General features: G+C 45.1%; 1 protein-coding gene across 1 annotated transcript; it reads right to left on the bottom strand.

Annotated features, from left to right (window-relative positions):
• Positions 1–2,276: 2,276 nt before the first annotated feature.
• Positions 2,277–14,561, bottom strand: LOC138977315 (C-C chemokine receptor type 1-like). Its single transcript, XM_070350218.1, has 4 exons — positions 14,335–14,561; positions 10,695–10,904; positions 5,662–5,964; positions 2,277–5,619 (listed from the first exon to the last, which is right to left on the bottom strand). Exons 1-4 carry the CDS (start codon positions 14,547–14,549, stop codon positions 5,241–5,243), a joined length of 1,107 nt encoding a protein of 368 aa, XP_070206319.1. The 5' UTR covers positions 14,550–14,561; the 3' UTR covers positions 2,277–5,240.
• Between the last annotated feature and the right edge of the window lie 546 nt (positions 14,562–15,107).

The following is a 15,107-nucleotide window of genomic DNA, read 5'->3' on the forward strand; positions in this document are numbered from 1 at the left end:
TCATGTCAAGGTCAAGCATGTGAGTCGTATGGGCTTTGCCCTTCTTGTTTAATTTTGGTGCGCCCTATCGGCCCCCTGCGCCCAATGGGTGACTGGATTACAATTTTGTTTAAAAAGAAGGGCCTTATGCGCTGTAGCGCCTTGTAACCCGGAAAGTAGGCTACAGTATGTGAAATATCTGTCACGCTTAAAGGCACAGTAAGCCTCTCGTAAACCATCACAGATACTGTCATGCTTTTACACACAGTACAAACACCCTTCCATTTGAACGCTCACCAAACGGGAACATCCTAGGTGCCCTACGTAAAGAGCAAGCAATTTTCAAAGAATTAATTTTGCGGATTGTCTGTCAGACAATCGGACCGTGGTGCGTTTTGGTGCTAGACCAAACTTAAAATCTAAATAATAAATTGACAGCTTGTTACACAAACATTCTTAAATCATAAAAGAATTATTTTTTCATCAAGACAAGATCAGTACAATTCGAAGTTTTGAAAGTTTGAAAAAAGAAAAGCCCGGAAGCAGGGTCACGCAAGGTCGTGGTTCTCGTAGCAGACGACGGTTTATGACTCGCCAGTTCCTCTGAACAGTCAAAAGCCATCGCTGGAGTTCGTGTGAACTACATCCGTTTGTTTTGTGCATAGTCAGAGGTACATAATAACGTGCTATTGCAGATAAGCTTACAGCGAGCCGCATTCAAATTACAAACTGACGACTGCGTTGTGAAAAAGGGAAACTGGATCACACGGGTTCACGATGGCTCAGGGGTATTAACCCATTTCTCTCCCCCAATCCGATGTAGACTGAGGAAAACGACTTACAGGAAGAAGCAAAATTAAAAGGAGAGAACATATTCCTTAATTAATTTAATTATACAAACCACGCATTTCTTCAGAAAACAAAATAGTGACACTAAGCTTGTCTCTTTTCAGCTTCCCTTGTATTTGCATTGCAAGTCGAGATTATTGATTGTGTCCTGAAGTAAATGCAGCCGTATAACGTTGAGATTTTATGACATATCTTAGTCACGATCAGAGAGAGCTGCGAGAGAGAGGCATATAGACCTGGAGACAGAGAGTGAGAGAGGCAGAAAGAGACAGACACAGAGAGAGAAAGAAGAGACAGACAGAGAGGGGGGGGGAGAGACAGACAGAGAGAGAGAGAGAGAGGCAGAAATACAGACAGAGAGAGAGACAGTCAGAGAGAGAGAGAGGCGAGAGGCACAGAGAGAGAGAGAGAGAGAGAGAGAGAGAGAGAGAGAGAGGCTGTAGCAGATTCAGCCATCACTGCAAATGGAAACAAGTTTTGAACACGGAATTTTGGAAACACATATGACACCGTCCATAACAGATTTACAACTGGTCTCAATTCTTTTATGACATATCGTTTTTACCATCAATGAATCATAAAAAAAATAGCCTTGGCAGATGTACATGTATGCCATGAATTGCAACCACAAATATGGTATATGAAGACATTATTAGAGTAACGAATGACACCAGCGGCCATAAAACGAATTTGAAGCAAATCAGTTATGCCCTGTTGTTTCGTTTGTTCTAAAATGAGAAGTTTGAGCATCGTGAAGACATCAATCGGTTTGAAAACGGCGAGATTGAATAATAAAATCAGGGAATGACGCTTAGTCTGAAGACGTAGTTGCACATCTAGGAAAATAAATCTCAGTGTGGTTTTATTGCAGTGAATACGAATTTTTAGGGATACAGGGGTATCAGGATTTGTGCGCATTGCCCTTCGGTACAAGAACTCACATAGCTCTCTCTCTCTCTTAAGATATGTTGCATTAGGGATATAGTCGAGCAGTTTTTACACTCTTCATACTGAACCCATAAAGGCATTCTCTAGGATCTGTTTAATCACCATTAAGTTGACAGCCTCATTTAGATTTACCGGTTCGTTGTTACCCATAAAATTGCCAAAGCCGGATTATGCATACTACATCAGGGATATTGGACAATGGCTTTATGATTATATTGTCGTCATTGCTTTGACAAATATGCAAGTTGAATATTCGTTTCAGAATGAGCAAGGGGCTAAGAAGAACTTTCTTCAGATTGCGTTTGATGTAACAGCCCTCTGTAATTGAAAACCTCACACACACACACACACACACACACACACACACACACACACATACATACAACTTACAAAATCAATCAGCCAACCATCTATAGCCAAGTTCACAACCGACCAACCAACACTTTATCAACAAGACGACGCTTTTTATTTGTTTTATGTTACATTTATAGAATTACCTGGTTCAACAAATCTGCCAAGCAGAAAGCTTTTTCAGTGCATCTTTCATTCAATGCCCTCATAATTATGTGAAGTCGAAGTCAAAATGTCCTTTTATTTGTACAATAATGAGTATTTGTCAGCACATCCTACAAAATACAAAGTTGAGCAGAAGAAACGCCATGAACTCAACATACGAGTTAACGCTGTCGCTCAGGCTGATTGTTGGCATGTCCGCTCAATCCTGATGCATGCGATCTTCTTTCCTTAATATCTTCTTTGAAAGGCGCGATCCTTCCCGTGTAAACAGTTCAACTCACCATCTCAGATCAGTCTCAACCCGCTTTTACATTTAATAAGACAGTCCCTGGGCATACCAAAAATCAACACCCTTGCTGACTGCTGCACAAGGAATTCATGAATACATGCCCACTGTGCACCCTGAGCACACAAGCTGTTGAATTTTGGTATGTGTCTTATCGCATGTAAAAGCCTGGCCGGATCAGAGACAGTGAGCTGAGCCGTTTTCAGGGGAAGAATTGTGCCCTTAAATGTGAATTCTCAGTTCATTTATGTTTTAAGAGTAAAGTAGTTGTCATGAGATTTCCATAAAAAAGCGGTTTTTGTTTTGTTTTATCTGCTTCATTGAAAAGAACACCAGTAACAGCAGTCATGTCTTGTCTTCTTGACATGACATTTTTTTACAACCTCACAATCCCACTGTGCGTGTCTGTAAGGACAACAGTAATGTGCTATCATCATGGAATCTAAATCAAGGTTCAAGTCAATGTTTCCGTATTATTCATAAACGCACATTTGCGTGTTAGCTACTTACAGCAGCATAACAAACACAATGGCGAATACTTTGTAACGTAACAATCATGACTGTAACATATATTATATCCTCCACAGTTAGATGCACACAAGCTGTGCATGACAGTGTTGAATGCACCTCCGATCATATTATTACAACACACGCGAATGATAAGACATTTCGGAACAACCGGAAAACAAACACATGTCTCTCAGGGCACGCGTGTAAGTGTTTCGCTTGTTGTGCTTCTATCAATAATATATGGTATATCATTGCTTTTTGACATTGTAAATTACTGAATAATCATTAGTTTAACAACAACAAGCAAACATCTTCCCGCTCGTGCAGGGCTAATTCAATTAGAGTATGACCTGGGTTTTTTTTGTGTGTTTCTGGACACTAAAGGTTTGGACGATCATGATTATAATTATGACACACCAACACAGTTCTGCTGATATTTGATTGTAGAATTAGCAGCAGTCACTCATTTGTTCACCGTTGTGTTAATTGTTTTGTTAATTGTTTTGAACATGACAGTCAGTCCATGTAGTGTAAAGAGAACACACCCACATGCGATTTTCATTCGTACAGTCACTTATTAATTTTGTTCAGCGTTTGTTCACAGTTTGGGATGTGGCAGCAGCTGCATATCGCAGACAGAGCTACAAGCTTTTTTTGTGGGTCTTGTTCGTCGACGAAATCCGCCCAACTGTATTGTGAGTGTTGATTTGTAGTACGACGCTTCTTAGGTTTGGACGTAGTACATTACAAACCGTGACTGCTGGAGACGGACAGTCAGGCAGGGCATACAACTGGCTGATAGAAACAGGCACCAAAAAGCTGCGCAGAAACTGAGGGACCGCCGAAAACACTCTACTGAGTCTCCTTTCTGTCAGCTCTCCAGCTTCACCTGTTCAATCTGCAGCAGAGACTGTCGCTCAAGGATATATCGATAGGACTCTATACAGCCACACAAGGCGCTACAGCACATCCACAGACTGACACAGGGCGCATCAAGCATCGTCTCACGAGACTACGCATTGCCATTGAATGAATGACATTACAGAAACACATGCAAGCCATTTTGGGTTAATGGTTTGTTCGACGGAGGAGTCCTCCCACATTAAGAAGCATGAATACCCGTTTTTGTAGCGCGGCACACAGTTTTCATACGGTTGCCACTCATTTCCAAGGTTCTGTGTTCGTTTTGTTTGACATAAGAGGGTGAGTACGATGTGCACTCGTACCAGATAGCCTACCTAATGGGTTTAAGATTTTATTAAGGAAATACAGGGTGGCATGTATATGCGATATAAACATTATTTTGTGACCACACAACAAGCTAAGCTTATATCAAGTGTGGTTATAAATAATTATGTACATCTAGATAGGAAATGTTATTTCACGTTATGTCAAGGTCAGAGACTCGCTTATACCCTTATTAGAAATGTAAGACAGACGAGATACAATTTTTACAAAAAAGAGGAAAAAATACAGCAAAAGAATCAGAGGATGTGACAGAGGACAGGAAGGGATTTATCTAATTCATGTTCTCGTTTTTGTAGCACGCCACACAGTTGTCCCCAACAAACACGAATTTCATAACCGCGTTGTTAATAGTATTTGAACGAAGTACATTGCAGCAAAGCTACGTGACGGTAGTTTATTGAAGACACAGATAGAAATCGTTCTTGTTCGTTTTCTTCAAGGGAGAACAACCATGCTCGTGGCACGACACACAGGTATAAAACAGAAGTCACAAATTATCTGCAGCCACTTTGTTCACAGTTTGAGACATAACTTTAGTACGTTGCCGACAGAGTTGCAAGCCTTTTTTTCCTCCTTAGTTTGGAAGCTACTGTAGGACTGGTGGCCTAGTGGATAAGGGCGCGGGTTTAAATTCCGGCCGCGCCTGGTGCATGGTTAAGGGTGGAGATGGAGATGTTTTCGATCTCCCAGGTCAACTTATGTGCAAACCTGCTAGTGCCTTATCCCCCTTCGTGTGTACACGCAAGCACCATACCAAGTACGCACGGAAAAGATGTTGTAAACCATGTCAGAGTTCGGTGTGTTATAGAAACACGAACATACCCAGCATGCTTCTCCCGAAAGCGGGCGTGGGAGTTTCAGCCCATGACAAAGAAGAAGAAGACTGTAGGCATTGCAGACACAACTATAAGCCATTTTTGTTTGTTTTGTTCGACGGAGGAGTCCGAGCAGACGCCGAGTTCTCGTATTCTTGGCACGACACGCAGTCCCAGCACAGCAGCCTGAGGTGCTTGCGGAACTGCCTGCTGGTGAGGCAGTAGATGAAGATGTTACAGGCGTGGTGAGAGATGCCCACCTCCTCGATGACCTTGCGCACGCTGAAGTAGGTCAAGTAGCGCTGCCACACGGGGTCTGTTCCCATGGCTTCCAGGCTCATGCTGCCTCCGAGGCCGATGGTGGTCTGCATGGAGTAGACGATGGTGACGGGCAGCTTGGTGAAGATGAGGTAGAAGGAGATCCACAGCAAGGTTATGGTGGTGGTGGCGCACCGCGAACTCGCCCCACTCTGCCCCCCTGGTCCCCCCGCTGCACCGCCCCCGCGTGACATCATCATGGCGGATGACGCCTCCGTGACGTAGAGGCGGCCTACGGACCTGATCTGCCTCAGCACGCAGATGTTGAGGATCAGGGCTAGGATGGGCAGGAGGCCAAACATGACGATCTCGGATGCCCAGTTCCAGAATCCGTAGATTTCGTAGTCGCCCTCCCGCAGCTGACACTCCGACGTGTGCGCGTTGATGGTCCAGAAAAAGCCCTGGGGCAGCGAGAGGAGCACGGACACGCAGAAGATGCCCACGATCACCTTGGCGGAACGCGACGTCTTGGCGAACCTCTGGCAGTCGAAAGGTCTAGAAAGAAAAGAAGCAATGCTCTTACGTAGTGTTTGACAGTGTTTGTGCGCACGTGTAACCAAGTGCACAAAGCACTCAAATTACGTTTGGAGGCGAAAAATGACGTCAAGATACATTTGACGCAAAGTGACAGGACTTTAACACTTGATCAATGAATTGTGTAAACCGGAACTTCATATTCCCCCCCCACCACCACCCCACCCACCCTTCAATGGCAAAGCCGGTGTAGGATCCGGTCCGGTCCCCCCTCTGAAGTAGTCCTCTGGGGGACCAATTCGTGACAAAAACTGCTCTATAATGGTCCCCCCATACACATCCAGCCTCGTTTTTCTTGTTACAATGTTAGCCTTCACCGGGCTTCGTGTTTGATACCCCGATTATGGCATCCTGGGTCCTACAGGACCCATATTTTTCAAAGAAGGATAAAACTGTTTATACTGATTCGGATGATGTGGGTACCACAGGACCCATACTTTTTAAAGAAGGTTGCACAGAGTCATTTGCCTTGGCGATGTAATTCTTTTGTTTCCGTGAGTACTGATCATCGTGACACATTGACAAAATGGCATCAGCAAGCAAGGCAAACCTCGAGGAAGCTTTCAGAAATGTTGGGTAAGCCATTTTAAATCCTTTGTTGTCTAAACTTCGTTGGTACTAGAAAATGAACGGCACTGTAATAAAGTACTTTCAACAAGTCAGAACATGATCTCTTTGTGTACTTGGAACTATTTATTCATTTGGGTGTGATAATGAGATTCCCATGTGCTTCAGTTATTTAGCTGAGCTCGAAAAAAAAAATATCAACGTGCTGCGCGTACTGTCTTGTGTTTTATAGACTACTTTGTAGATGTACAGTGATGATCAGTGATGCATGGTGAATACAACGTCCTAGTGAGTTAACACCATTTTCACCCTAATGTTAGTTCTGATTTCACCAATATTTTACATCCTTTGTGTCTGTAGCGCGGACGTGCCAACGGGGATGGTGCATATCCTGCACCACGTGGGTTCCACCAGGCAGGATGTGTACAGGTCAATGTGGAGCAGCCTTATAGTAAGTTAGTTTTACTGTTTTCATTTATACAAAGTGTACTGTTTGTTGATGGCACAGAAGTGTTTATTTATTCGATATCTGGCCTTCTAATTGGAGACAAAGAATGTGTGCAAAAACGTAGATTATCATGTGGTCATTTTGATATTCACACTGTATACCAAATAAGTTCTCATTGCAATGATACTTGATATGTTGCACACACACACACACACACACACACACACACATGCACACACCAGAGAGAGAGAGAAAGAGAGAGAGAGAGTGAGTTTTCTAACTCGTAACTGAAATTACTGTGATTTTTTTTATACAGTACATTGGGAAACTGTCGACGTCTGGAAAGAGGACACTGGTGTATCCCACCCGCGTCGCTGGGGCCGATTCGCCCGGCCCCTCGTCCATGGGTTCTACTGCTTCGTCAAAGGGATTTCCGGCCACAGGATTTCTTTCGAGGGATCGTGGCACTTTCAAATCGTTACCATCGACTTCCGGTTCGCATCCTACGGGAGTTCCGGTCGTAGGTGGTAACGGCAATCCGTTTCCTGCCTACGCTTCCGCTCAGGCGGTTGCGGACGGTGGGGGACAGGATGGGTCAGCTTTCAGAGCTTGCCCTTAAGCAGGGTCAGAAGAAAGGCGGTTCCACGCAGACTTCGTCTTTTCGTGGCTCTGGGCAAAAGACGCGGTCGCATAGGGGTGGCAGCCGTTCTCGCCCCTATAATAAGAAGCCTTCCTTCGGGAAGAAGGGGTCAGGTGGTAAACCTAACCCCCAATGAAGGCTCCCCGATCCAACCACTCCTCTAGCCCCTACCCCTTTGGTAGCGGGCGGCCTCTCAAGGGCCGTTCCAGCTTGGTTGTCTCTCGCGAGCAGCCCTTGGGTTATGGGAGTGGTTCGATCGGGGTTCCGGTTGCTCTGGTTAGAGGACAAGACTCCTTTAACCAGAACAACACCCAGTTTCAGGTTTCCCGCCGATCCGGAGGCATGTGCCGTCATTCAGGCGGAGGTGCTGCTGCTTTTGCAGAAGCATGCGATAGAGGAGGTCATCGATCGTCGATCCCCGGGGTTTTACGGGAGACTGTTTGTCGTCCCGAAAGCGTCAGGGGGTTGGCGACCGGTGTTGGATCTGTCTCCCTTGAACGGCTTTCTCCGGAAGGTTCCGTTCAAGATGGAGACTCCAGCGTCTGTCAGGGAGGCCCTTCGTCCGTTGGACTGGGTCACTTCCATCGACCTGACAGACGCATACTTCCATATTCTGATGCACAGGTCAGATCGAAAGTGGCTGCGGTTCCTGTGGGGCGACAGGGTGTTCCAGTTCAGGGCGCTGCCGTTCGGGCTCTCGTTAGCGCCTTGGATCTTCACCATGATAGTGCGCCAGCTTTGCGCTTTAGTGCGGCAGCAAGGGATTCGTCTCAGAGTTTATCTGGACGACTGGTTGGTCCTGAATCAGCTAGAGTCCCTGTGCGATCAGCACACCCGGATAGTCTTGCAGACTGCGAGAGACTTAGGTTTCTCCGTGAACCAAGGGAAGTCCGACTTGGTTCCCTCTCAGCAGTTTACGTATCTGGGCATGGTGTTCGACACCCGAGCTTGGACTGTTTGTCCCGCCCAGCGGAGGATAGACAAGCTACAGGATCTGGTCAGGTCCCTGTCGAGCCTCCGCCACGCGCCAGTCAGGGTATTGGCTTCACTCCAGGGCCAGATGGAGTCGATGTCTACCCTGATTCCGCTGGGCAGAGTTCACAAACGCCCGTTTCAGGCGTTTCTGAACTCTGCCTGGGATCCAGCCTCTCAAGGTTGGAATTTGTCTCTTCCCCTTCAGGGATGGTTCCTGGAGTCAACGAGGCAGTGGTTGGATTCGGCCTGGCTGACTCAGGGCGTTCCGATTTCACTGCCCCTTCCGGAGTTGCATCTCTTTACCGATGCTTCTCTTCAGGGTTGGGGAGCTCATCTGGAGGGGAACACAGCTTCCGGTCTTTGGGACCAGGCTCAGAAGTTGTTGCACATCAACATTCTGGAATTGGAAGCAGTGCGCCTCGGGCTTCTGGAGTTTGTCGCCTCTCTGCGAGGCAAGCAGGTGTTGATCCACACGGACAACACCACTGTGGCCGTGTACCTGAACAAGCAGGGGGGCACGCGCTCGCGAGTTCTGTCCAACAGAGCATGCGAGATTCTCACTTGGGCGTTCCATCAGGGGATAGTGATCTCAGCGAAGTATACCTTCCGGGGTGCCTGAACATCTTGGCAGATTCGCTCAGTCGCTCATCACAGGTACTGCACTCGGAGTGGACTATCGCGCACCAGGCACTGCGGCGTCTTTGGACGCAGGTGGACAAACCCCTCTTGGATCTGTTCGCCACCCGGTTCTCTCGGCGTCTCCCAGTCTTCGTGTTTCCGGTACCGGACCCGGAGGCTTGGGCGGTCAACGTCATGGGAATATCCCTTTATCACTGCTGCGCTTAAAAAGTGTGGGTCCTGTGTTACCCACATCATCCGAATCGGTATAAACACCTCCATCCCTCTTTGAAACGTATGGGTCCTGTAGGACCCAGGAAACCAGAATCGGGTATATCAAACGACGTCATTGCTGATTGTTTTCTAATTTGACCGATTGATTTAAAATTTGGGTCATAGGAAGCCATGCAGGTGACCGAGGAATACACCAAATTTCATTAAAAAATTCGTATTAGCACCGGAGTTATGGTCATTTTTATGTGCCTCTGGGTCCTGTAGTACCCAGGAAGCCCGGTGAAGGCTAATTAGTAATGTTACCAGCAATTTCAGAGAAAAGAAAGGAAAGAATCAGAGACTGCTTTCATTTCTTCTTATCAGTATTTATTTATTATTCATTTTATTTCATGTGATTTTTGAGTCACTTGAGAAAAAGTGACTCTATGTAATCGGTCAGTGTTAGTCTGTCCGGCCGGCCGTCCGTAGACACCACCTTAACGTTGGACTTTTCTCGGAAACTATCAAAGCGATCGGGCTCATATTTTGTTTAGTCGTGACCTCCAATGACCTCTACACTTTAACGATGGTTTCGTTGACCTTTGACCTTTTTCAAGGTCACAGGTCAGCGTCAAAGGAAAAATTAGACATTTTATATCTTTGACAAAGTTCATCGGATGTGATTGAAACTTTGTAGGATTATTCTTTACATCAAAGTATTTACATCTGTAGCCTTTTACGAACGTTATCAGAAAAACAAGGGAGATAACTAGCCTTTTCTGTTCGGCAACACACAACTTAACGTTGGGCTTTTCTCGGAAACTATAAAAGTGACCGGGCTCAAATTTTATGTGAACGTGACTCATTGTGTTGTGAATAGCAATTTCTTCCTGTCCATCTGATGCCTCATATAATATTCAGAACTGCGAAAGTGACTCGATCGAGCGTTTGCTCTTCTTGTTCTTTTGAACGGCATTATAAATCAGATCTATTTTATTTTCTGCAAAATATAGTCAAACAAAGAGATTTCTGTCTGTGCACTACATAATACCGGACGAAGATATAGATTGAAAATGGCTTGAATGCCTAAGAAAAACGAGGCTGGATGTTTTTGCCACGAATTGGTCCCCCGGGGGACTACTTCAGAGGGGGGACCGGACCGGATCCTACACCGGGACCAATAACAATGCGCTCAGTTCCAAACCCTCCTGCAAGCGGTGAATTGCATACCTGCAGACTGAGAGGAATCTTTCCAGGGTGAAGGCGCAGACGAGGAGCAGGGAGAAGTACTGTGTGGTCATGTAGAGCACGTTCCACAGCTGACACCAGCCCTGCAGCTCCAGACTGCTCACCAGCCACGCGTACCACAGCTCGTTGGGAATCACCAGCAGTAGGAATAGCAGGTCTGACACTGCTAGCGTGGCCAGGTAAGACGCTGAACTGAAACAAAGAGAGAATGCCTTGTAAAGATCCAGGACAGACAAAGACCAGGGCCGGTGTGCAGGGCTGAGGTACACGAGAAAGTTACCAACCGGGTGGGAGCCAGCCGCGGTGTTGGATAACATATGAATGAAACAGTAAACCTGGTTCTGCTAGCCTGAAAGCAGAAACAGTTAACGGTCATACACTGTCGATGTTGCAAAGAGGATGCAGAACTGTAGAAACATATGTAGAATAAAGAAAAGCAATAGATAATTCGATTCTTCCAATTCTCTTGTCCCTTCTTCAACAAAATTGAACAATTCCAACCCAATACAAAGATCAACCGACGGTCCTGCTTAAAGATACATGTGCCTTCTTTCCTGGTAAACGAAGACACACCAACACAGACATATGTCGACAGATCAGTCCCGTTGAACATAATCACCTATACCCAACCGAAATCAAGAGCGTGGCTACTTTCTGTGCGGAGCGGGAATTAATTCATCATCATTCCCTTTACTGAGAGAGCAGCCATGCTGTAGCTGTTGTGTGCACGTGCTCACGAAGAAGGATGCACTTATTTCATGCACAAGCCTGTAAACATTTGTAATTGTGGTGGATGACATGATCGTGTTACGCGGGAAGGAATATGCCTTTATGAAATTCCTTCTGTGTCACCAAAATGCCCTGAGCACTTGTCCGCCCAAGCCGCAAAACTCGTACGAACATAGCATAATTGTGATTTCTTGTGTTACTCTCAAAGTTTGAAGCGTCAAACGTGCCTTGCATTTCAAGAACCTCCATGTTATAGAGCAGCGACGTGGGGGGGAAATCTTTCTGTAATTCGATTTTGAGAGATGGAACACTTGGGAATACAAAATCAAAGAGTAGAAATAATTCATCCTATTTGCGTCCTGCTTGTAGCCTGTCAAATTCAGCAAACAAAATTGCTTCGTGGTTTTTTTTTCTCCATCGAAGATTTAAAACGTTCGTTCGCTTATATCATGTACCCTTTTTGCTAGAACGAAAAAAATGAAAAACTAGCAATGTCGATTACACTTTTTCATGGCTAGCTTGACTCTTCGCATTCATAGCGTAACTTTTACAAACTTTTCTGAACATAGACAAATCAAATTTCAAAGGTAACTCGGTCAAGTAAATTTCAGCTAGCAGAGAGAGAGAGAGAGAGAGAGAGAGAGAGAGAGAGAGAGACAGACAGACAGACAGACAGAGAGACAGAGAGAGTGTGTGTGTTTGGGAGAGACAGAGAGAGAGGGGGGGGGGGTGAGAGGGCCGGGGGGAGGGGGGGATGTTCTCTTATGTTTCCAGGGTGACACACGAACCGAAATGTTATTTGCGCATTTTCAAAACATAAACATAATTGTATACGGATCGCCTGTAAGGAGCTTCGTCGGAAACTACAGTAAACTGGTATCCCAAAGTCGCTTTTATTGTTGCTACAGGATTCAAAATATGATTTGTTGTGTGCATTAAGCTGTTGTAATTTTTAGCACCAATCATGTTTACTTTATTCAGCAGAACGAAACTTAATCAGACTCCTTCCCGTGTAAACTGTTTGGCTCATCATCTCAGATTTTGCCAGGCTTTTACATGGCATAAGACCATCCCTCCACTTGGTAACATAGCAAAAAAATCAGCGCGAATCTGTTCATGAATTAATTACGTATAAGCCACTAGCAGCTATTTAAAAAAAAAATGTTTTAATAAAATCCTTTAATTTTTTTTAATTTTACATTTTTAACAAAATCCATTAAAAAAAATTCGAGCTCGCCACATCAAGCAGCCAGGGTGTGGATTTTTCCTAATGCAAAATGGTAGTCTATTCCCATGTAAACGCCTGGCCAGTTCTGTGATGGAGAACCGAACTGTTTACACAAGAAGGAGTGTGCCTTTTGGGACTTGCCTCGATCGGCAGCCGTTCGGAACGAGTTCAGAAAGATGCATCAGAAAACACGTTCGAAAGGATAGCATGAAATATCCCCTTTTAATCTTAATACAGTCAAACCTGCCCTAGCGACCACCTCTTAAAAACGACCACCTGCCCACAACGACCCCTCCAAGTTGTTAATGTAGTTTATAATTCACCCTCCCATGGCAACAACCTGACTATAACGACCACTTTTGGTCGGTCACTTGAGTGGACGTTAGAGAATAGATTTACAAAAGTAGTTCATCAATACAATAACATTGTGCACAGAGAGCACCGCGGCACTTGATGTTTGGTTACGTGGCCAAGCATAACCAAATTTGTTACGTGTCTTTTCATCCTATGTGAAAGTCTGGTCGGATCGAAAACGGTGAGCCGCAGGCGTGTGCCTTTGATGTGTAGGATGCAAAAAAGAAGTACAACAACAACAACAACAACAACAAAAACAAAAACAAAAACAAAAACACGCAGCTCATGATTCTTTACGTCCTCACAGGCTTATAAAACTATTAGAGGGCATCAACTGGTGATGCGCCAAAATGAGTCATCACCAAAACTAGCGTCGACGGTACTGTATGAGAGTCGCTTAGCGTCGCCTTGAACGGGTTTCCCCATTGCGTGGTCGCCAAGCATGGGACACAGAGGTCGCACTCAACCCTAATGGAACCAGTGCCAGACACCCCCAGCTGGCAAACAAATGTCTACATGTCCCGGAGGACGGTATTTAACCAGCAGAGAAAACGGCTTAAACCTGTCTAGGAGCAATGACTCCATGACTTTGTAGAGCCGATTTTTCTTCGGTCATGGCGCGTGGGGTGTTAAATATCGGATTAATGTGTCTGAGGAGCAGATTTGGCAATTTCCTCAACTTACTCAGGTTTATAACTTCCACTTTTCTTGTCTGTTCCCATATACCAAGCCCTTTCCTGTCTGTCTGTCTGTCTGTCTGTCTCTGTATCTTGTTCCGTCCCTCCCTTCTCTCTCTCTCTCTCTCTCTCTCTCTCTCTCTCTCTCTCTCTCTCTCTCTCTCTCAATTACAGAACGGCGAATGTCCCTTGAACTTTTACGGTCTAAAACGTCAGAAAATTTTCCAAAATGGCACCTTACGTATACTATCTTTAAAGCCTGAAATTATTTGGGCGAAGTCGAAATCTCGAAGTCTTCCTCACGAAGCTGTTGCTCGGAGCTTTGGCATTGAATTTTCAGTTCAAAGACTTCGCCAAGTCTTCACAAAGTCAACGTTAGGCTCGATTACAGCCTTTACCTCAAGTCAGATCCAATAGACCGTTTTGGTATTTGGGCAGCTCTCGCGAGATATTCGCGAGACATGCTCTTTGTTATGCTTTTGAACGTCGCGAGAACTTTGAACCTTGGTTTTTGTAGCTCGCGGGAGATCGCTGTCCCACATGCTTTGCTATGCTCTGAAGTTTGCGAGAGCTTACGAGAGCTTGGAATACCGATTGGGTCTATTAACATATCACACGAACAGCTATTACTCACCTGTTACACTTGCGCATGCGCCGCATGACCCAGATGCGAACGGAGATAATATTCCCAACAAAACCAATGACGCAGCACACAGGCGTCGTGTATCGATCCACTGCCATGGCAACAGGAATGTGGTACATAACGACTGTGTACAGGTCCTTCCATGCCGTCACGATCAGCACGTTACTGGTCACGTTGGTCTCGTTGACCAAGACATCTGGAAACATGCTGGTTGTCTCCATCATCTGAAATGAAATGAAAAGTAGACATAAATAGTTAGCATTTGTATGTGGATGCATCGCCAGTATTTATCTTAAATGAAAATAATTCGCTTTGGTTAGGATGGCCGAGACGTCTGAAAATATACTGGTTGTCTCCATCATCTGAAATGAAATGAAAAGTAGACATAAATAGTTAGCATTTGTATGTGGATGCATCGCCAGTATTTATCTTAAATGAAATTTGCTTTGGTTTGGATGGCCGATACGTCTGAAAATATGCTGGATGTCTCCATCACCTGAAATGAAATGAAAGGTATTTCATATTATTAAAGATCGAAAACATCCCACTTTTATTATAATATGGGTGGTTAAGTTCTAACACAGCTCCAGTAACAAAATGAAATCAACTGCACTGCATGACTCAACTCCACTCAGGTGAAGTTGAAGATCGACAGAAGAGCAAAGTGTAACGTCGATCAACTCTTCAACCAGATACGGAAGAATGAGGAGCTGGACGAGAGCGAAGTTTTGAAGCTTTTTGCATTTGGAGGTGATACATTTTCA

Source organism: Littorina saxatilis, linkage group LG1 (genome assembly GCF_037325665.1).
Source record: "Littorina saxatilis isolate snail1 linkage group LG1, US_GU_Lsax_2.0, whole genome shotgun sequence".
Taxonomy (NCBI): Eukaryota; Metazoa; Mollusca; class Gastropoda; order Littorinimorpha; family Littorinidae; genus Littorina; species Littorina saxatilis.